Source organism: Megascapheus bottae, chromosome 6, assembly GCF_031878675.1.
Source record: "Megascapheus bottae isolate mThoBot1 chromosome 6, mThoBot2.hap1, whole genome shotgun sequence".
Classification (NCBI taxonomy): domain Eukaryota; kingdom Metazoa; phylum Chordata; class Mammalia; order Rodentia; family Geomyidae; genus Megascapheus; species Megascapheus bottae.
In genome coordinates, this window is record NC_143514.1 from 60,923,812 (window position 1) to 60,946,331 (window position 22,520).

The window sequence follows — 22,520 nt, forward strand, 5'->3', positions numbered from 1 at the left end:
GGTGGAGAGACAGCAATGAGAAAATGATTGGTGAGCTACAATTAGATTGTTTTTGGTTATGTATTTATTGCTGTAAGGATTAAGTTCGTTTTAATATCAATTTAAATGATCTACTTTTTAGAAGTTCAAATTAATAGTTTCAGGTTACTGACAGACCTTTAGCATAAATAACTAAATTTGTGTCCTGGTCTATTGAAATTCAGTGCAGCTTAGTTTAAAACAATAGCCTTGTCAGCCTTAGCTGGGCAGCTGCAGTCCCAATGCTCGAGGGTCATGATTCTACAGCTCATCTGCGCTATATAGTAAATCTTTGTTTCAAAGAAAAATTGTATATGTATATATATATGTATATATCAAACAATGGCCTATTTATCTTCACTGGAACTGGTGATCAGTCTCAGGATTTCACAAATATTAGACAAGCACTTTACCACTCAGTTATATTCCTAGCCACTATTTCCTCAGTCTGTTTTTTTGTTGGTAGCCCAGGCTGATCTTAAACAGGCCATTCTCCTGCCAGCATCTCAAGTACTGGGACTACGAATGGATTTCACCATGCTGATCTCTGTTTTTGGCAAGCAAGCAATTCCCTTGACCTGAAAGAGGGTTTAAAGGCAGGCGGAAGGACAGACAGAGATGCAGTCTGAATATCTTTGTGTCTAAAGTGGTATGCTGGTCAGCATAAGGTAAGTCTAAGCTGGCAGATTGTGCAATTTAATTGTATTTGTTTTCTCAGCTGTCCTAACAAATTACTACAAACTTAGCAACTTAAAACAGTCCAGAAATTTATTACATAGTTTTATAGGAATCGCCCCCCCCCCCCCCCCACCCCCCCCCCCCCCCCCCCCCCCCCCCCCCCCGCCAGAGCATAGGAATGTTGGAGCAAGGGCTGTCTTTAGAATTCTCCTTCCCACAACAATTTCCTGAAATCAAAGCAGACTGATGGAATGTGACCCCTGACCTCAGCTACACCCTCTCTAGCACAAATTTTCAGCTGCTAGGACTAGTAGTTTGGCCTAGTGGTAGAGTGCTTGCCTACTATGCACTTACCTGGGTTCAATTCCTCAGTACCGCATACATAGGAAAAAAAAAGCTGGAAGTGGTGCTGTGGCTCAAGCAGTAGAGCACTAGGAAAGCCCAAGGAAGTGCTCAGACCCTAAGTTCAAGGCCCAGGACTGGCAAAAAAAAAAGGAAGAAAGAAAAGGAAATACCCAGGTATAGGTTGTGGTGGTGTTTTCCAAACTTTAATGGACATATTATTCCCCTGGAAGATGTTAAAACATCAATTTATTTTCTCATAATTTTTATGTCAGATTTTAGATAAGTCCTCTATACAAGGCCTCACAAATAGCAGCTAAATTTTTCAATTTTAATAGAAAGCTTAAAGATGAGCCTGGCACAGTGGCTCATGCCTGAAATCCTAGCTGTTCAGGAGGCTGAGAGCTGAGGATCAAGTTCAAAGCCAGCCCCGGCACTAAAGAACATGAGACCTCTAGTCCATCAATATTCACATTAGTTGGAGATGGAATCTCATAGACTTTTCTGCTTGGGCTGATTTCAAACTGTGATTCTGCATGACACGCTTTCAAAATGACATACCTTGCAGTCTGCCTATAAGCTTCCTCCACCTCCATTTCTCCAAGTTGGAGACTCTTTCTGCTATTATTTTATTTCATAGTTTCTCATTGTCTTCAATTTGTGCCTCTTCTCCTTCATCTATATCAATGGTTTGCAGGTTTGATACATTTTTATTTATCTTTGTTTCTTCATTTTTTGTGTGTGCATGTCGATCCTAGGACTTGAATTCAGGGTCTGTCTGGGCACTCCCTGATCTTTGGCTATTTGATCGACTACTTCCGATGTATCTTCAAGTCCCAATATCCTATTTTCAACTAACTCTGATCTATTAGCTTTCTTTTCATTGGGTTTTAGCTAGGCTTTTTTGTTCTTCAGCTAGGCTTTTTAAAAATTAAACTTTTGGCCAGGCACAGTGGCTCATACCTGTAATCCTACCCAGGAGGCTGAGATTTGAGGATCAAGGTTCAAAGCCAGCCTGTGCACAAAAGGACCTAGAAAACGGGAAGTGAGGCTTAGCTCAAGGGTAGGTGGTAGCCTTGAGCTGAAGAGCTCAGGGATAGCACCCAGGGCAAGTTCAAGCCCCATGACCCCCACCAAATTAAACTTTTATTTGGACTATTGAGTTCTTCGTTTGAAGGATGACAATTTTACTTTTTCAGTACCACTATACATTCACTGCACTGTTCTTTAATATCCTGAATTGTTTTCTTTCACTCAGCTGTTTGTTTGCTTTGTCAAGTTGTTTGTATCTTCTTGAATATGCTCAGCTGCTTGTACATTGCCTCCTTCATTGATCATTTTTGTCACAATGTTTTCCTGAATTCATTGTTTGAGCTTCCTTCTTACTCATTATCATTTAAGTCCCTTATTATGGAGTTATTGGCTTTGGGGAAAGACATGTTGCCTTCTTCATTCATGAATTTGGTGATTTTCCTCTGGGATTTTTATATCTGAAACCAAATTTTAGTGAAATTTCTCATAGGTTACTTAAGACTGGGTCAGTGGCTGAGTTGTGTTGCATTTCCCTTTTATTAGATTGAAAAGGTGTGTCTCGGTTGTCAAATAATCAATTTCCTATCTGCCTCATCCCTGCAACCCACAGTACTGAGGACTGAACCCACGGTCTTAGAGTGCTAGGCAAGTGCTGTACTGCAGAACTACACGCTTCCCCTCCCCCTCCTTCCTCCCCTCACTCTCTCCCTCCTATTTTGTCTTTAGTTTGCAGCATTCTTACTATGGCATGCTCACATATGATTTTCTTTGCCAACATATCCAGCATTCATGAAGTATTGGAACTGTCCAGCCCTCTTTCCTCCATTCTCAGAGCTGTCTTCAACATTCTGAACTGGCTTCTGGGGCATATTTTCCATCAGGGGGATAATGTGATGGGCATGGTGATGTGAGCATTCTGGCTTCCTTGGCAATCCCATTTCACATCAGAAATGAATACAATGGGTCTTTGGCTCAGATAGTAGCTGAGTTAGGAATGATTGACTTTCTAGCCTTCCCCACCCCTAAGATATAGATTCTCTGTGAATGATGCTGAAGTTATTTTAGGTCTGGACCATGATAATTTCACCAAGGTAAAAGTCACCTCTGGTGACTTACTGGCTGGTGAGCCTGCCCCGATGGTACTTTTGCCAGTCCAAGTACATGTCTTCCAGATCATTGTGCCTGCTAACTACGTTCATCTCAGCCAGCAGTCTCCACATCCCTCTTTCTGCCTTTTCCTCTATGGATCTCTCCATAATTCTCTCACCTCCTTTTCATATCCTTTTTTTTTTGCCAATTCTGGGGCTTTAACTCAGAGCCTGGACACTGTCCCTGAGCTTCTTTTGCTCAAGGCTAGCACTCTACCACTTGAGTGAGCCACAGCACTACTTCCAGCTTTTATGTGTCTGTGGTACTGAGGAATCAAACCCAGGGCTTTGTGCATGCTAGGAAAGCACTGTACCACTAAGCCACATTCCCAGCCCCATCCTATTCCATTTTTTAACTTTAATTAAACCACAGACTTGAATAGTAAGAATTACATGTGAAGTATCACACTGGGTCATTTGTTAAAACCATATTCTGGCCTCACAATAGCTCTGAATAGTTATCATTTCTTACTTTAAAGAGAAAGAAATAGGGTTGCATAATAGCTAGGTAGTGTATTTCATACTTTTGAAGATTTTCTTTGCCCATTTTTCAGTTAGCAAATCAAATGTTTTGTTTCCTTTATCTGATAAAATGTTAAACTTTTTAATGCTAGTCCTGGGGCTCGAACTCAGGGCCTAGGCAATGTCCTTGGGCTTTCTCAAGGCTAGAGCTTACCACTTGAGCCACAGCACCATGTTCGGCTTTTTCTGTGTATGTGGTAACCAGAGCTTTGTGCTTGCTAGGTGAGCACTCTACCACTAGACCACACTCTTGGCCCAAAATGTTAAGGTTTTGTATATAACCTCCATCTTATTTGTGCTTATCTTGAAAAGAATCCACCTCAAGTATGTTTCCCTCCCCCCCAACCCAGGAAGGACTTTCTTACTACCCTTACATTAGTTCACTGGAGGGGGATTTTGTTGTTACGTTTTCACACAATTTACAATATGTTCCAAACAGTCCCACTGCCCCCCCCATCACTGTTCATTTCCCCTTTCACTTTTCCCCACTTCCCAAGACAATTTCCACAGATTTTTATGATCACTTTTCATAGCTGCTAACCATCTATTTTGACTGTATGCATCCCCTTTTGAAATGCAGTTTATAATTGTTCACCCTCTATTATTCCTTTTTCCTTTCTTGTCCCTTCCTAATTTAGATTTGTGTTCTGTGTTTATCCATAGAAAAGAGCATTAAATTTTTTTTATGTCAAGGCCTTGGGCTTGTTAGGCAAATGTTCTAACACACAAGCTGGGTCTTCAGTCCTTTGTTATTATTCATTTTTGCCAGACCTGGGCCTTGAACTCAGGGCCTGGACACTGTCCTTGGGATTTCTCAAGGCTTGAGCTCTACCACTTGAGCCACAGCACCATTTCTGCCTTTTTTTCTATGTATGTGGTACTGAGGAATCAAACCGGGGTCTTCGTGTATGCTAGGCAAGCACTCTACCACTAGGCTAAACTCCCGGCCCCCTTTATTATTTTTTATACTAGAGGAGAACACATCTTTCTGAGTGTGACAAGAAGTCAATTGAAGGTGTCCCTTGGAGTAATAATGCACCTTCAGCTACTCTCTGTCTTTTTTTCTTTTGTCTGAGGCCAGGATTCAAATTTGGTATCTGATGCTTTCACTCATTGGCTGGCACTCTACCACCCAAGCCATGCCTCCAACCCCCAAAATGTTGGTTATTTTTTTTCCTTGCAGCTCTTTGCAGCTATCTATTCACTTTACTGAGAGCATGGCTTGTCTCTACCTACTTCTCCGGTGTGATCTTGCTGTACTCCATGGAGGAGATGACCTTCTCTGTCCATTGAGGCCAAGCACACTTTAGGCACCAATGAGAAATGAGGAAATTAAAATGTCAACATGTGTTATTCTTTTGACTCTTCAATTGGGCTTCTCAGCCCTGATATCCCCCAGTGGCATTCAAAAATATTTAAATAGAAGCAACATCCATCTGGCTTCAGGGAGGAGACAATAATACGGCTGTTTCCCAGTCTTCTCTGATTTCCTCCAAGGAGAGAGGGCTGCCTCACTCCTGATGACACACCTCTTAGGGGCTTGGTTGTCGGTTTGGTGTAGGCAGTGAAACCTGGGATCAAGATCAGAGGCTGCAGCGGAGAAGTTCCAGTTTTGGAGGGTCCAAACGCTAGTGGGTTCAGCACCACGGACAGAAACAACTGTGTGTGTGGGGGGGTAATCTAGGATTTCAGCACCATGGCCAGAGCCTCCCAACCGTGCTTGCAAATCCTCCTCCCTTCATATTCCAGAGGGGGACCTAACCCATAAATAAAGGCTTGGTAAATTTCTATGGCCCTGCGGAGTTTCTTCACGGAACTGTCTGTTCTCACTAAGGGTAGCCTCCTGATAGAGTGGGTTCACTTTGGAGCAAATCTGAGATGCCGCTGTATATATCTGCATACACTGGAGTTTTATTGTAATTGCATTGATCACTGGAAGAAAAAGGATCATTCCTATTACTCCGTTTCATCCTTTTGCTTCACCTCTAACTCCTAAGGTTTCATTCTTACAGTGTTCCTCATGTATTCGACTGCAACCAGATTCCCAAGGGCTAGAGGTTAGGGGGCTGTGGGCATCCTCCATAGCTTTCTCTAGTTTCTTTCCCCCATGGGTTTGGCTTCTGAGAGATTCTTGGTAAGACTCACAGGTAGTCCTGCCTTTTGTTTTCCACCTAGGGACAGAAGCCTTGGGACCCCTGGTAAGAAGCCATGGCTGGTTCTTTAGAGACAGCTGAGGTGATAGGACCTGGCTTTGAAGAGAGAGGAGTGAGGGGTGGTGTGGTGAGGACTCATTTTGAAATGAAAGGAGTCCTGAGTCTCTAAGCAGCTTCTAAAAATACCATCTCCCAGCGCTGGGAGGTGGGGGGGAGAGGAAACCAAGCGTGAGGAGAATGAAGATGGGAAGGAGGTGGGGGGATTCGAGAGCCCTTCTTCAGGTAGCCCTCATTTCAGAGGCCCCACCTGCATCCTGGAACACCACACCCCCTGCTTCCTCACTGGAGCTTGTCTCCAGTGGAGTCCAGACCCATCCCTTCCCAATGACCTTCCTTTCTAGGAGCAGAGCAGACTACCCCACCCCCTGCCACACACACACATACACACACACACACACACACACACACGCACGCGCACACACACACACACGCACAGTCTACTCCTATGGCTACCCTTCAGCAAGTCGGTCTGTGAGTGTGTACACATACTGACACACGTGTGTGTGCACACACCCAGTGACATAGGACATGCGAGTGGCTTGTCCACCGTCAGTGATTTACGAGGCCCCAGTTCTTCCCCGCGGCGCACGGAAAGGCACGGAAGGTGACGGAGACGGACGGGGTGATCCCGCGCATGGTGCCCAGCGCATGTTGGTTGGCTAGCGGGGTGAAGACTGCATCCTGTACGAAATGCACATGCACATAGACCACACAGACCACGCATTTGCAGGACTCCGGCTCGCGATCCGAGCGTCCAAAGGGAGCAGGGGTGGGGCAAGAAACGAGCGCGGGAAGCCGAGGGCTGGGTGGGGTTTCCTCCCCCCGCTCCGGTCCGGCCCGCCTCCCCCGGCGGGAAGGCCCCGGCCCTCCTTCCCACCCACGGCGGGTCCCTCGGCCTGCGCACGAATGACCTTCACTAGGCAGAGGTCGCCCTCCACGCTTTCTGGCGGCGGTCGAGCTCCGCGGAACTCTGTCCGGGGTTCCCCAGCTTCGCGCGAGTCTCCCGAGCGTGGGGTGCTCACCGGGGAACCCCAGCCCCAGCAGACGGGAGGCCGAGGAGCGCCGGCGTCTTGACAGCAAGAGCAAAGACCCGCGGACCCCGTCGTTCATCCAAAATGGAGCACCGCCCCCCCCCCCGCCCCAGCCCGGCGTCTGTCCGCGGCGGCTTCCCAGCCCGGGAGGGAGGCTGCGAGGGTGGGGACCTCTCTTCTCTCCAGCAGCTCTGGGGTCGGGGTCGGCCCCTCCCGCGCGCGTGTGTGTGTGTGTGTGTGAGAGAGAGGGGGGGGGTGGGTGGGGATCAAAGGAAAGAAACACCAGGCGCCGCAGAGGCAGGAAGGGAGCAGGGGCCGGGAGAGGCGGAAGCGCCCCTCGGAGCTCGGGGTCAGGACATCAAGCTTGGACCCCCACCGCACCCCCTGAACGTCCGGGGAGCCTGGCTGCGGGCTGCCCGCGCCTCGCCGGCCGGGCCGCCCCCTGCGCGCCACGCCCACAGCGTCTCCTTCTGGAGGAGCGCGGGGGGCCGAGGTGGGGCCGAGGTCGGGCCGGGCCCGGCCCCGGCGCCCGCGCGGCCTGCTCCCCGGAAGCCCCTCGAGCGCCGGGGGTCCGCGGGACCCTTCCTTCCCTCCCTCCACTTAGGCGTTCCGCCCCTAGCCCGCCAAACCCCGCCCTCCTCTCCTCTGCGGGCCGGGATTGGTGGGCCTTCCGCGGCGCTGCCTAACGATTGGTCCCCGTGGGTGATGGTGCCGGCGAGGCCCCGCCCCCAGCCGGTGTCAGGGTCTGGGGGCGCTGCTCACTGTGCTGGGCTGGCGCGGCTGCAGCCGCCGCCGCACTGACAGCTCGGTCGGCGGACCATGGAGCCTGGCGCCGGTCCACACCCGCTGCGCCCGTTCGCCGGCCTGATGCCCCTCTGCCTGGCGGTGCTTTTGGGACCCGGGCGACCTGGGACCGCCGAGGAAGGTAAGGAGACTGGTGGCTGAGCCTGCAGCCTGGGATGCCGAAAGACAGAGGCATTGCGGGGAGTTGGGGGGAGGCAGCTGATGGAGAGACTGGTCTGTGTTGCGCTTGGAAGCCAGCGGGGCGGGGAGGCACCGAACTGGACAGGGAGAGGGCGGGAGAGGGGGACAGACGGTAATGGGGGGGAGAGGGGCGCTGGAGAGCTTGGGGGGCTGGAGACCTCGGAGGCTGGGGAAGGAGACCAGGAACGGCGGGCTCCAGAGGCGGAGGTTCCGGGGCCGGCGAGGGCCTGGGGGGGGAGGCGGGGGGCGGGGAGGTGCGGAGGTGAGACCGGAGACGGGATGGACTCCGGCAGTGCGGAGCTGGGGGAGCCGCTGGGGGGCCGGCCAGAAGCAGCGGGACCGGGTCCAGACGCGGCCGGGTCCAGACGCGGCCGGGGCCAGGCGCGGCGGAGAAGTGAACTGTCCGCAGTGCTGAATGCTGAGCGGGCCCCGCGCGCCGCCCGTGCTGCAGGAGGCTTTGGAGGGCTTGGGCGACACCCGAGCCTGCGTCTCGCCTCTGATTCTGCCTCGGATGTCTGTGTGGGAGGGGAATCCTCAATTGAATCCAGGTAGAGAAGCCCGAGGCGAGGACCACAGGGTTGGTCCCGAAATGGGATGGCAGATGTCTTCCAGCGCGCTGACAGTGATGAGAAATCAACACACTGCCAGTGGTCCTGCCCACTGAAGCCAGCTTCCCTTAGAGGCCATCACCTTGGCGCCCAGCGCCTTTCCTAAGATGAGTAATCTGCCAAGATTTTATTTTTTTGGGGGGGTCGGTACCTGACTTCCTGTCTCCTGGCTGCTGGTGCTGCAGTCCAAGCTCGTGCTTTCCTGTGACCAGTGATGCTGATCTGCCACCTCCTGGGGAGATAGATACTCCGAGCTTCTCTAGTGTGTGCACACGGGGGAGTGTCATGGATTATATATAAATGGACCCCTCCATGTAAAGGTGCAGACCCTGGGCAAGGAACTGGCTGGGGAGATGAGACATTTTTTTTTTAATCTCCTGTTGCTAGTAGGGTTTTTCCACTTGGTTTTCTCCAGAGGATCTGGGGTCAGAGTCAAGATTAAGCCTCCATCTCTGGCAACTGAACCTCAGAAGGGGTCCCTAAATCTGAGTAGATTTTCCCAAATGTAGAAATTGCTTGATACCCCAATTTTCTCCCTGGAACTGTTACTCATCTATAGCTTGGGGAACCTGGGAAGGCTAAGGAAGGATCACAGACACTTCATACCCAGGTTGAGAGCTGGCTTTCAGAGCTGCCATGGAGTCTGGAAGTTGAATAATCACATTCCATAAGCAAATAAAATATGTTCCCGTCTCTAGAAGTTGTTCATGCTACCTGAAGTGGCAAAAACAGACTTTGAAAATGAGATCAAGGAAATTTTTTTTTGCATGCCGATCCTAGGGCTTGAATCAGAGCTTGGGCGTAATCCCTTACATTTTCACTCAAAGCTGGCACATTACCACTCGATCTACAGCACCACTTCTGGCTTTTGGGGGGTGGTTAATTGATGAGTCTCACGGACTTTCCTGTCTGCACTGGCTTTGAACTGTGGTCCTTAAATCTCAGTCTCCCAAATAGCTGGGATTACAGGAGTGAGCCATGGCTGCCTGATATTTCCATCTACACTTTTTTGATAATCTCTGTTCTTCCCTCTTCTCAGTTGTCCTTCTAGATTCCAAAGCTTCCCAGGCTGAGCTGGGCTGGACCACACTGCCAAGTAATGGGGTAGGTATTAAACTGTCTCTATCACGAGGATCCTCCAGAATTCCAAGACTTCCTCTGAGCTCACAGCACTTCACACCCCCATGGCCACATCAGGCCAAAATGCACCTCAGAGAGTGTGGTCTCCAGCAGCCCCGCTGTCCAGACTACTAGAAAATGTTGTCTTCAGTTAGACGATCAAATGAATAGTCATTGGTGTGTACAAAGAATGAATAAATGAAACAGGAAAACAGAAATGTGACAGCTAGATGGAGCTAATGCTGGACAGCGCAGACTGTAGAAGTACAGGCTGTGTTGTCCTTTGATAGAGGAAGCAAGATAGTGGTCCTAAAAGAGGACTGGGAACTTGAGATGGGGATGGGGTACAGCAGTGTGGTTTGTAAAAGGGGCACTAAGTAGGGGGAGAGTGAATTGATTCAAACTCCACCAGTAACTCAGCACATACACCGAGTCACTTCCCCTCTGGAACCTCAGGTTTCTCCCCTATAAAAATAAGAATAGCTGCTTGTGAATGGCCCCGGTGGCTCACGTCTATAATCCTAGCTACTACAGAGGTTGAGATCCAAGGATCACAGTTCAAAGCCAGCCTAGGAAGGAAAAGGCCATGTGATTCTTATCTCGTCAATCACCAAAAAAACCAGAAGTAAAGCTGAGTGCCAGTGGCTCCCACCTGTAATCAGGAGGCTGAAATCAAAGGATCACAGTTTGAAGCCAGCTTGGGGTGGAAAGTCTGTGAAACTCTCATCTTCAGCTAACTACTACGAAAAACCTAAAAATGGTACTGTGGCTCAAGTGGTAGAGCACTAGCTTTGAACGCAAACAGGCTCAGGGACAGCACCTGGCCCCTGAGTTCAAGTCCCAGGAGTGGCCAAAAAACAACAACAACAAAAAAATCAAAAACAAGCAACAACAAAAAGGAAGCCAGAAGTAGAGCTCAAGTGGTAGAGCCCCTGGCCTTGAGCAGAAAAGCTAAGGGACAATGGCCTGACCCCAAGTTGAAAGTCCACTATATTGCCAACACACACGCACACACACACGCACACACACACACACACACACACACACACGCACACACACACACACACACACACACACACACACACACACTAGCTGCTTATTCTGCAGCACATGTACTAAATCTGGCTCAATACAGAGAACACCTGTACGATTCGTCCTCAAGATTGACACACAAATTCCTGAAGCGTTCCATTTCTTTTTTATTTTCCTACCCCAAGCATTTTATGTTCAAAAAAGAAAGGAGAGCCGTGTGTAGTGGCACATTCCTGTCACTCCTGTACTCAGGCTGGTGAATGAGCATAGACTGTCTGAGACCAGCCTAAACTAGTTAGAGATTCTTTCTCAATAAATAAATAAAAATCAAAAACAAGACTCATTGGTTTCCAAAGTTCCTCCTAGCTCTGCACTTCATCATTTCCAGTGTGTGTGTGTGTGTGTGTGTGTGTGTGAAGGACCAGGTAGGAGCAGATGGCGTTCGTGGGCACTGAGCTGTCCCCCCCTTCTGTCCCCACGCTTCTGTCGCAGTGGGAGGAGATCAGCGGCGTGGACGAACACGACCGTCCCATCCGCACATACCAAGTGTGCAACGTGCTGGAGCCCAATCAGGACAACTGGCTGCAGACGGGCTGGATCAGCCGCGGCCGCGGGCAGCGCATCTTCGTGGAGATGCAGTTCACGCTGCGTGACTGCAGTAGCATCCCCGGAGCGGCGGGCACCTGCAAGGAGACCTTCAACGTCTACTACCTGGAAACCGAGGCCGACCTGGGCCGCGGGCGCCCCCGCCTCGGGGGCAGTCGGCCCCGGAAGATCGACACGATCGCCGCGGACGAGAGCTTCACGCAGGGCGACCTGGGTGAGCGCAAGATGAAGCTCAACACCGAGGTGCGTGAGATCGGCCCGCTCGGCCGGCCCGGCTTCCACCTGGCCTTCCAGGACGTGGGCGCGTGCGTGGCTCTGGTCTCCGTGCGCGTCTACTACAAGCAGTGCCGCGCCACGGTGCGGGGCCTGGCGGCCTTCCCGGCCACGGCGGCCGAGAGCGCCTTCTCCACGCTGGTGGAAGTGTCCGGCACGTGCGTGGCGCACTCGGAAGGGGAGTCCGGCAGCCCCCCGCGCATGCACTGCGGCGCCGACGGCGAGTGGCTGGTGCCCCTGGGCCGCTGCAGCTGCAGCGCAGGATTCCAGGAACGTGGAGACGTTTGCGAAGGTATCCAGCAGCCGGGGGCGGCGCGGAGGGGGGGGAGTGGAGAGCCCACGCGGCTCTTGGGGGAGAGTCAAGGGGTGGGACGGTGGATCGTGCAACTTCTTAAGCGGGCCTAGTCAGGGCCAGGCGCCAAGCTACTCAGACCATGGGCGGAGGCTACAGGGACCCACGTGGAAGGTGTAGCACCGTAGACAGGAATCAGCTCAGGGATTGGCCACTGCCCACTCCCACTTGAGCCACAGCCCTGCGTCCCGCTTTTTTTGGTGGTTAATTGGAGAGAGAGGGTCTCATGGACTTTCTTGCCTGGCTTGGCTTTGAACCTAGATCCTCAGATCTCAGACTTCCCAGTAGTTAAGATTACAGGTGTGAGTCACCCGTGCCTGGCTTAAGCTTTCTCACTTATTTGTGCAGCAGTAAAGCAAGGCTTCCCTGTTCCTACTTCGTAAATGGCCTCAAAGAGATTAATATTTCCAAGTTAGGCAACTGGGAGCCAGGCTGCTGTCTCTGTATCTAAGAAAGAAAGCCATTCAGCTGGAGCTTTGAAAGGGAGGCAGCCTCCAATCTCCCTATCATAGACTGCATACAAGCCTGCAGCAGGCAGGGGGCACTCCAGAGGTCAAGAGAGAGCAAGAGGCAGATGGCAGTAGATTTGAACACTGAGATCCCACTCACCTGTCTGAATTAGTCACCAGGTATCTTGGAGGAGACATCACATGATGGGGTGTTTGCTGGGGTCTTTGGGAGGGCATTCAGCAATGGAGGGTAAGAATGGGCTTAGGAACATGAATATATAATGTAAAAAAAAAGTTCAAGGATCCATTTTCTGAACCAAGCCCTTTCTGGGTGCCGGATCACCAGAAATGACCCAGACACAAAGTTCATGTCTAGATGGAGAATAGTAAAGGTTGGTTGATTCATTCCTTCCTTCCTTCCTTCCTTCCTCCCTCTCTCTCTCTCTCTCTCTCCCTCTCTCTCTCTCTCTCTCTGTCTCTCTTTCCTCTTCCTCTCCTCCTCCTCCTCCTCCTTCTTCTTCTTTGTTGTGGGGCTTGAACTTGGCCTGTGCACTGTCCCTGAGCTCTTTTGCTCGAGGCCAACACTTTACCACTTTGAGCCACAGCTCCACTTCTGGCTTTCTCTATGATTAATTGCTTAGGCTGGCTTTGATCCTCAGACCTCAGCCTCCTGAGTAGCTAGGATTACAGGTGTGAACCACGAGCACCTGACTCAGAGACTTTTTTTTGAAGTCATAAGAAGGTGATGCACGTAGAGGTGCATGCTCAATTGTGGAAAGACAGGGGAGGAAAAAGGTGGCTACACTGACCGCCATCCCTTTGTTCAATCCCTCATTTAATATGAACTAAGGACACACTAGCTGCATTTATTCATGTCTTATTATGTGGGTGTAGATCTAGTCTCTGGGGGAAGTCGTCTAGTGTACAGAACTTTCCGGTCTCTGAACAACCCAGCCATGGTTAGGATCTAGGTCTGTGCTCTCCAGCACTCCTCACAAGCTCTACAGTATGCAGGGATCCGCCTATGTATACCTCCGCCACTGGACTCGTGCTTCTTGAGCCCAGGCCTTGGGTCTTACTAGTTTCAGTAGCCTCAGTGTAAACGGTGGAGTACAGGATATGGTAGGTGTTCAGAGGAGATGCAGCCGACAGGCAAGAGGTTAGCACAGGGATACTGAAGAAGGGAGAAAACTGTTCTAAGGGTGGAGAGAGTTTTCTGGAGAATGTGAGAAGGCATCTCCTCCTGGTAGCAGAGAGCATTCTGAGCTTGGGACTGGCTTCATGGCAGCAGGAAAGAAGGGGCCACAGCTTGTGTGGCGTGATAAAGCTGGAGAGGGGCCTGGATGATGAGGTGGAGTTTAAGCTGTGTGTGTGTGTGTGTGTGTGTGTGTGTGTGTGTGTGTGTGTGTGTGTGTGCTGGGACCTGAACAGGCCAGAGTGCTGCCCCTTCACATTTTGTGTGCAAAGCAGGTGCTCTGCCACTTGAGCCGTGTCTCCATTGGGCTTCAATCCATGATCCTTAGATCTCAGCCTTCTAAGTAGCTAGGATAACAGGTGTGAGCCACTGGGATCCAGCTTAAGGTTAATGGTGTTGGTCAATAAAGAGCAATCCAACATATTCTGAGTTATATCCTCAAAAGATCACCCAAGTGGCAGTAGGATGGAAAGGATGGGAGAAGAACCCACTGGATACCAGAAGACGGGGAAGATGATCCAGTAGTTCAGGAGAGAGAGCACAAGCTCTGAATGAGGTACAGAGTTCATGGAGTGTGATTGTGTTTAGGAGACAGTGACCATGTGACACAGGAAGCAAAGGAGCCCCGCCCCCCTCCTCCATCTTATATTCTGCTGTGGGCTGAGTGCTAGAGGACTCACCTGCTGAGTGAGGAGCACAGGGGACAGTTGGAGAGGGGCACTCAGGAGGTAGTTAGCTGGAGTCCAGCAGCACAGGTATTACTTGAAGCTTTGTATGTGTAACAAACCAGGAAAAAAAACTATGGGGTAAGAGGACTAAATGTAAAGACACTTAAAAAAAAACAATATTTAAGGAGTAGAAAAAAATCAGACTGATGGGGGCCTGGAGACTGTAGCCCAGCAGTAGAACACTTGGTTGACATGCTAAGATCTGGTTCAATCCCCAGCACTGCCAAACAAGTCAAAAGCAGAGAAGAGAGTGGTGAGGAGCTGGATGACAGGAGGACACCCTGGCAGCCCTAGCGGGTGGAGACTTCTGAGAAGGAGCAGCCTACAGTGTTGGCCAGATTTGATGATGTCCACTTGGTGGCTCTGGCAAGAACAGTTGCAGCTGCCCTTGTCTGAGTTGCACTGGGCTGAGGAATGCAGGCTACTGAGGGGGTGGAGTCAGAGAATCTCATAGCCTGCATGGGGATGGGGAAGGGACAAGATGGCATCTTCAGGAGAACACTGAGTAAGGAGGCTTTCTGTTGGGACGCAGACAGGACTCTTACAGTATAAACGAGAGACTTGCTTGTACACTGGAGGGAGAGCCGACGGCATGTGCCGTATGCGTGGAGCAGCAATCCGTTCTAGGAGGAAGGATTCTTCTCTTCACTGATGTGGGGTAGAATTGCTGATGCATGCTGCTAATAATGAAGCAAACCAACTTTCAGTGCATTTTATGATTATTTAAGAATACTCTAGAGTCAGTACCCTGCTGAATGCACAGAAACGGAGCACATTTCCTGCTCCCTGGTTCCACTGCTGAGAAGAGGCAGCAGAGGCGGTGTTACTGAAATGGTAGTGTCCGCCTAGCAAGTGTGAGGCCTTGGGTTCAACCACCAGTTCTGAGGGGGGAAAAAAGGAAAGAAAAAGAAGGAAGGAGGCAGCAGAGGAGGAACTGTGCGAGAACTGGTTTGTGAGGAATGATGGATAGAGTACAGACGTGGAGGGGGAGGGAATGGGGGGCCAGAGTGGAGACGTGGTGATATGGCCTACGACCAGAGGAGGCTAGTCCCTTCTTGTAGGACTTGAATGCAGGAGGAGGGAGATGGGCTCTGTTTGTGGGACTTGATAGCCAAATGAGGAAGGCATTGCCAGCTGAGAGTAGCTATGCCCAGGACAGCCAGAGCTTCGTCCGCTGCTCATGTCTAAACAGTACCTGGCTCACAGGATATGATAAAATTATAAAAGTTGGGCTAGGAGTTTGGCCTAGTGGTAGAGTGCTTGCCTAGCTTGCACAAAGACTACACACACACACACACACACACACACACACACACACACACACACAACTTGGGTAGATGTACAAGTTATCAGATGCTTCCTGAGGGAGGTGCTACTTGAACTGGAGTTTGGAGAGGTCTAGAACTAGATCACCAGAGGAAACGACATGTAAGACAAGACCCAGAGGTGGGAAAAGAAGAGCTCAGGCTAGTATGAGCGAAGTGGCTCTCGTGTGGAGCTTTTGAAAACTTTTGGAAAGGAAAGGGAACTGGTACATTTGTTATTAGCAAGCCTTCCAAATGTTTGCAATGGATACATACTCCTCTACAGATATACGACTGCGGAGAAGGGAGGGGACAGAGCAGTCTCCTACTTTTCCTGCCTTTAGTAACCTCGACTCATTCCCCCTGTCCTAACCACTGGAGAAATGAGTGAAGAATTGGGTTTCCTTTTAGAAGAAATATCAGGACACATTGACTGTATCTTCAAACTCATGGGTCATCCCTGAAGCCCAAGGACATAGGCAGATCTACTTTCTGAGACTCTGCAGGGCATACAGATATCTGATGATGGGGTAGTCTGGCCAGGATTGCATACAGCAAGGAGAGTGAAGGGCAATAAGCCTCTTCTTAAGAAGCACTTTCTAACTGACTACACATTAAGAGCTATCTGAGCAAAGACCAGTGGCTCCTGCTGGGAAAGCTGCCAAAGGACCAAGCCAGTGGGAGTTAAAGCAGATGACCTCTGAAATCCTGCCTCTGACCTTGAGGAAGAGAGGGAGATGCTGGCTGCAGGGATTCCTGAGTTTGCCCATCAACAATCACCTCTTCTGGAGAGAGCTCAGAGAAGTGATGCCCACAGCTGCCTCTGATGGAACCACAGAGATAGCAGCCGAAATAGCAGACATTCCTCCGCTTTTCCCCTCCTGCCTGAGTCCTGTGGGCAGGCAACGCTTAGCATTCCCATTTAATCGGATAGTGTCCTGAGGCTCGAGAGGCGCTAGTGACCTGGGTAATGGTAACCTGGACCTTCTGAGTCCCAGCAGCTCACCGTGATGATTAGACCTTGTGCTTTGTATGGAAGAGAGACTCCCACAGCCTAAGGTGCTGAGACCCTCCCCAGAATTGTGTTGGTTAGGACTCTAGACCCTTCTACGTCTAAGCCTTCCATACAGTGGAATAACTCAGCATCACCCACCCCAGTACTTTCCAGGGAGCTGTTTGCTTACCAGCGACTGTATTGACTTCTTGGAGCTGGAGAAGGAAGCATTAGGGAACCAGTTCATGAACCCCTGGGCTAGAAAAGAGGATCCAGGAGCCACTACTCCCCTCCCTGGCCCAGCTGGTGAAAAAAAAATAGAAGATAGTGTTTATTAGTTTTCTTTTCAGGCCTGTGAGGAGGAATCCTAATCACAGCCCTCGCTGTGCACAAGTCGTCTATGTTGGTCTAATGGGTTTACATGTTTTATCTCAGTTAATCCTCCAGCAACTTTAAAGTTAGGTATTTTACACAAAGCTCAGACAGGTCAAGTGATAATGCTCAAGGCCACACAGCTACAAACCCAAGTGTTCAGATATATTAGTTCATGGTCCAGGTAACTTGGAGGGTCTTTCTTCTCTCTCCACTTTTATCATCTTCCCAGCTCCACTTCCAAATTGGCATCTAGGGTGGGAGGATAAGACTTGACAACAGTGTGTGTGTGTGTGTGTGTGTGTGTGTGTGTGTGTGTGTACGCGCGCACACGTGCGTGCACGTGCGTGAAAAGTGGAATGGGTCAGACCCTGAGTAACAGGCCTCACCCTGGGACACACTACTGTTATCTTTTAGAAGCAGGACTGCTTAGTTTGGCTCATTTTCTTGGTGTGATGTCTGGAAGTGAAGTGGCCTGGGTGGAATCCCATTAAGCATGGGTAGCTGGGCAACTTAATGCCTCAGCTCTTAGTGCCCTCTTTTTTTGGGGGGGAGGGGTCAGTCCTGGGGCTTGAACTCAGGGTCTGGGTCTGTTCCTGAGCTTTTGTACTCAAGGCTAGTGCTCTACCACATCTACCACTTGAACTACAGCTCCAGTCAGATTCCTTTTTTTTTTTTTCTGGTTGGTGATGGGATTTGAACTCTCGGCCTGGGCGCCGTCCCTGAGCTCTTCAGTTGAGCCACAGCGCCACTTCCCATTTTTATTTTTTTTTAAAGGTGGATACAGTCGTATCTCATAGGCTGGCACTAGGATCAGTGGATTAATGGAAGTGAAATAGGACGAAGTCCCCGTTACCCCGCACACTAAACGTGTGTGTGGGGCGGGAAGGGGTGAGGGGCTGTGGAGGAAGCCCCTCCTCACTGGCCCCCTCCTTGCAGCCTGCCCCCCAGGGTTTTACAAGGTGTCCCCACGGAGGCCTCTCTGCTCGCCCTGCCCAGAGCACAGCCGCGCCCTGGAAAACGCCTCCACCTTCTGCGTGTGCCAGGACAGCTACGCGCGCTCGCCCACCGACCCGCCCTCGGCCTCCTGCACCCGTGAGTGCCCCCGCTGCGCGGCGGAGGGGGGGACCCGGGGACCCAGAGTGGCGAGCTTGGGGTGGGGCTGGGGACCAAGCCTGGGGTTGGAAGATCGGGGACCAGACCGAGAGTTTGGAGGCTGGGACTCCCGGAGGGTCACCCTTCCCTCACCCCCCACCCCTAGGTCTGGAGGGGCCACTGGTCTGTTTTCAGTCCCCCACCCGCACCCCCGTGCCCGGACTCCTACACCGCCCCACCCCAGTCCCGACCCCCCGTCCCGCCCCCTTCTGGGCCCCGACGCTGGGGTGGGGGAGCGAACCCCGGCCGCCCCGTCCGTTCTGCCCCGTCGGCGCCTCCCTCCTCCCGCTGAGCGCCGTCCCGCCCCCGTGCCGCCAGGGCCCCCGTCGGCGCCGCGGGACCTGCAGTACAGCCTGAGCCGCTCGCCGCTGGCGCTGAGGCTGCGCTGGCTGCCGCCGGCCGACTCGGGCGGCCGCTCCGACGTCACCTACTCGCTGCTGTGCCTGCGCTGCGGCCGCGACGGCCCGGCCGGCGCCTGCGAGCCGTGCGGGCCGCGCGTGGCCTTCGTGCCGCGCCAGGCCGGCCTGCGGGAGCGCGCCGCCACGCTGCTGCACCTGCGGCCCGGAGCGCGCTACACCGTGCGCGTCACCGCGCTCAACGGCGTCTCGGGCCCCGCCGCCGCCGCGGGAGCCACCTACGCGCAGGTCACCGTCTCCACCGGGCCCGGGGGTAAGGCCGCGCCGCGCCCCCCGCGGTTCCCCAAGGCGCCCACCGTCCCGGTGCAGGCGCGCTGGCGCGCGGCTCGCCTCCCTCCAGGAGCCCCCGGCGCCCCTCTCCCCCAGACCCCCACCAGAGAAACTGAGGATGCAGGGGCCCAGAGACGATGGGCGGCTCTAGGGGCGGGGCTGCGGCCACCAGACAGCAGGGCAGACTGTGTCCCCGCCACCCCCACTCTGCAGTGGGCCGCGCCTCTCATTGCCTGGGGAAATCTTTTTGCCTTTTCAACTATTTTGGCAGAAAAGCTCATAGTCCCTTTTCCTCTGTCGCAGAAAGAGGGGGTGTCTATGGTGTCCAGCCCTCCTCCGCTTGGCTCTTTCCTGCTCCCCGGGGCGGGGCCGGGGAACGGGCCAGGTGGACTGGCAAGGCGCAGGACAGTCCGGGATTGAGGGGAATGAGTGAGGACATGTCACCTCCCTGTCCTTCTTGACATTTACTTTTGATTTGTCTCCCTGCTAAGGGAGGGTCTCTGGAGTAACCCCCCAAGTGCCCTTTGCAGAAAGAGTGGTGGTGGAAGGCTTCTGAGGCTCCCCGTGTCTGGCAGACATGATTGCTTCAGGACCTCGTGGCCTGTCTTCTGCGACCCTGCTTCTTTGCACTGTTGCATTGGCAGAAGAGAAGTCTGAGGCTAGGGCTATTTTGTTCTTTTGGCAGTAACTGGAGTATATATATGTACACACACGGCCTACCTGAATAATTCATTAACCTCCTGATGAGAATTAAAATTTAGCCAATATGGATTTCCTTTCATTTGAGTTTGTTTGAAACTCTCTCTCCCTCTCTCTCTCTCTCTCTCTCTCTCTCTCTCTCTCTCTCTCTCTCTCTCTCTCTCTCACACACACACACACACACACACACACACACCTATTTAAATTCCTAGAAGAGTTGTCTTCCATTATTGCTTGGACTAGAACTTCTGATAGTGTATCTTCTAAAACTATCTTCTAAGCTTTAGCTTGTACATCCATTTTTTGATTTTCCAATCTTGTCCATCCCTTTATCATTTTTAGCTCTTAATCCCTTCCCTTCTCATTGCCTTTGGAGAGTGATTTCCCAACCTGCCTGGCTTCCTACCACAGTATTTCTGTTCTTTATTCTCTCTCTTGTGATTTAACATTTGCTATTGCATTTGCTTTTTAAAAATTCAAGGGCTAAGGATGTAGCTCAGAGACACAACTGCTTGGTTATTATGCATGAGATCCTGGGTTTGATCCTCAGTACAGATAAATAAATAAACAGCAACTAAAAACTCAGGGTAGGGCTGAGAGTTTGGCCTACTGGTAGAGTGCTTGCCTAGCATGCATGAAGGCCCGGGTTCCATTCCTTAGTGCCACATACATAGAAAAAAAGCTGGAAGTGGTGCTGTGGCTCAAATGGTAGAGCTCTAGCCTTGAGAAAAGTCCAAGGACAGTGCTCAGGCCTTGAGTTCAAGCCCCACAACTGGCAAAAAAAAAAAAAAACCCCTCAGGGTAGAAAGAAAGAAAAAGCACTCAGGATAGAGAAAGGAATAAATAAACAATTCAGCTGGACACCAGAGGCCATTTATAATTCTTGTTATCCAGGAGCCTAAGATATAGAGTACTGAAGTTCAAATCTAGACTGGGCAGAAAAGTCCACTGGACTCAAAAACAACAGGGGCCTGGGAATGTGGCTTAGTAGAGTGCTTGCCTAGCATGCATGAAGCCCTGGGTGGGATTCCTCCCGACCATACACACAGAAATAGCTGGAAGTGGCAGTGTGGATCAAGTGGTAGAACGCTAACCTTGAGCACAGGAAGCTCAGGGACAGTGCCCAGGCCCTGAGTTCAAGCCCCAGGACTGGCAACAATAACAGCAGCAACAAAAACAAAAGCAAACCACCACCACCACCAATAACAACAAAAAGCAGGGCTAGGTTGTGGATGAAAAAATGAGTACCAGCTTAGCATAGCAACCCCTGGTGCTAGCAGTTGATCAACAGGTTCCTTATGCTGTCTGGATACATACTTGAAATGTATTTTGAAGTTATTCTTTCTCCATCATTCTTTTTTTCTCCTCTGTTATCTATTATTACCCTAAACATTCTCATTGAATCGGTGAATATGTGTGTGTTTCCAGTCTAATTTCCATATATCAGTGAAAAATACATTAGGTTTTTTGAGCTTGGCTTATCTCACTCAACATGGTCTCCAGCTTTATCTATTTTCATTATTCTTTATGGCAGAATACTATTGTATGGTCTATATGTACTATATCTTTTCTATCCATCCATTTTTATTGGGTGCCTTTCCATTTAGGCTCTTGCGAACAGCATTACAATGAATATGGGTAAGCAAGTACATTAGTTGTATATTGGTTTATAGTCCTTTGGATATATGTCCAATAGTGTGGTATAGTGGGATCATAAGTTAGGCCTATTTTCAGTCTTATGAGGAACTGCCATACTGATTTCCATAGTGGTTGCCATAGTTTACAGTCTCACCAGTAATGGATAAGAGTTTCTTGCCTCACAACCTTACCATTCTGATAGGGGTGAGGCAGAATGTAAGTGTAGTTTTCTCTAGGTGCTGCTGGCTCACGCCTGTAATCCTAGCTAGTCAAGAGGCTGAGATTTGAGGAACGTGGTTCAAAGCCAGCTGGAGCAAGAAAGTCTGTGAGACTTTAATCTCCAATTAGCCACTAGAAAACCAGAAGTGGAGCTGTGACTTGAAGTGGTGGAGCACTACCCATGAGCAAAAAGAGCTTCTCTCAGACCCTGTGTTCAAGCCCCAAGACCAACAGAAAAAGTATAGCGTTGATTTGCATTTTCTTTTTCTTTTTTTTAACATCATATTTCAAGTGTCAGGTTTAACAAACACATATTCAAGAAAGGAATCTCTATATACAATCACTAGCACTTGGGTTTTAGAATATAATTAAAATTAAGCTGAGGGTTTGTATGTTATAGATACTTATTAATCTATGTAATAAACATGTCTATAGAGTATATAGCTCATCATAGATTTTTATGTCTATGTAGTTATGTTTGTATCTCCAAGACCAGGTCCATAACCTTGGATACCCAAATATTGAGTCATCATTGTTGTACTGTTTAGATCTAATATCCACATATTAAGGAGACCATGCACCTTTTGATTTGTATTTTCTTTATGACTAAGGATATTGAATATTTCTTAACCATTCGCCCCCAGGCATGGGGTTTGGCGCTGGGCCTGGGCGCTATTCCTGAGCTCTTCAGCTCAAGGCTACCCCTTGAGCCACAGTGCTACTTCTGATTTTCCAGTGGTGAACTGGAGATAAGAGTCTCATGGATTTTTTAGTGCCCGGGCTGACTTTGAACCTGGATCCTCAGATCTCAGCCTCCTGAGTAGCTAGAATTACGGGTGTGAGCCACCACACCTGGCTTACTTCTGGTTTTTTGATGATTAGTAAGAGGTAAGTCTCATTTTCTTGCCTTGGGTGGCCTTGAACCTCTATCTATCTTCAGATATCAGCCTCCTGCATAGCTAGGATTATAAGCAAATGCTACCATTACCAGGCTTAATTTTTTTAACCAGTCCCGGAGCTTGAACTCAGGACTGGGCACTGTCCCTGAACTTTCTCAAGGCTACCACACTACCATTTGAGCCACAGCACCATCTTTTCTGTGTATGTGGTACTGAGGAGTTAA

The 22,520-nt window shown here is 50.4% G+C and overlaps 1 protein-coding gene and 1 non-coding gene across 2 annotated transcripts in view; both read left to right on the forward strand.

Moving 5' to 3' along the window:
* Positions 1-7,803: 7,803 nt before the first annotated feature.
* Epha10 (EPH receptor A10) overlaps positions 7,804-22,520 on the forward strand; it is a 41,132-nt gene continuing 26,415 nt past the window's right edge. Inside the window, exons 1-5 of the mRNA XM_090335193.1 lie at positions 7,804-7,909; positions 9,616-9,680; positions 11,220-11,898; positions 17,940-18,095; positions 18,474-18,824. Coding sequence (XP_090191319.1) covers positions 7,804-7,909; positions 9,616-9,680; positions 11,220-11,898; positions 17,940-18,095; positions 18,474-18,824 — 1,357 coding nt within the window. The remainder of the gene's footprint in view (positions 7,910-9,615; positions 9,681-11,219; positions 11,899-17,939; positions 18,096-18,473; positions 18,825-22,520) is intronic.
* On the forward strand, positions 10,788-10,893 carry LOC150062080 (U6 spliceosomal RNA). The gene has a single exon (XR_016536108.1). It is a non-coding gene; the product is annotated as a U6 spliceosomal RNA (small nuclear RNA).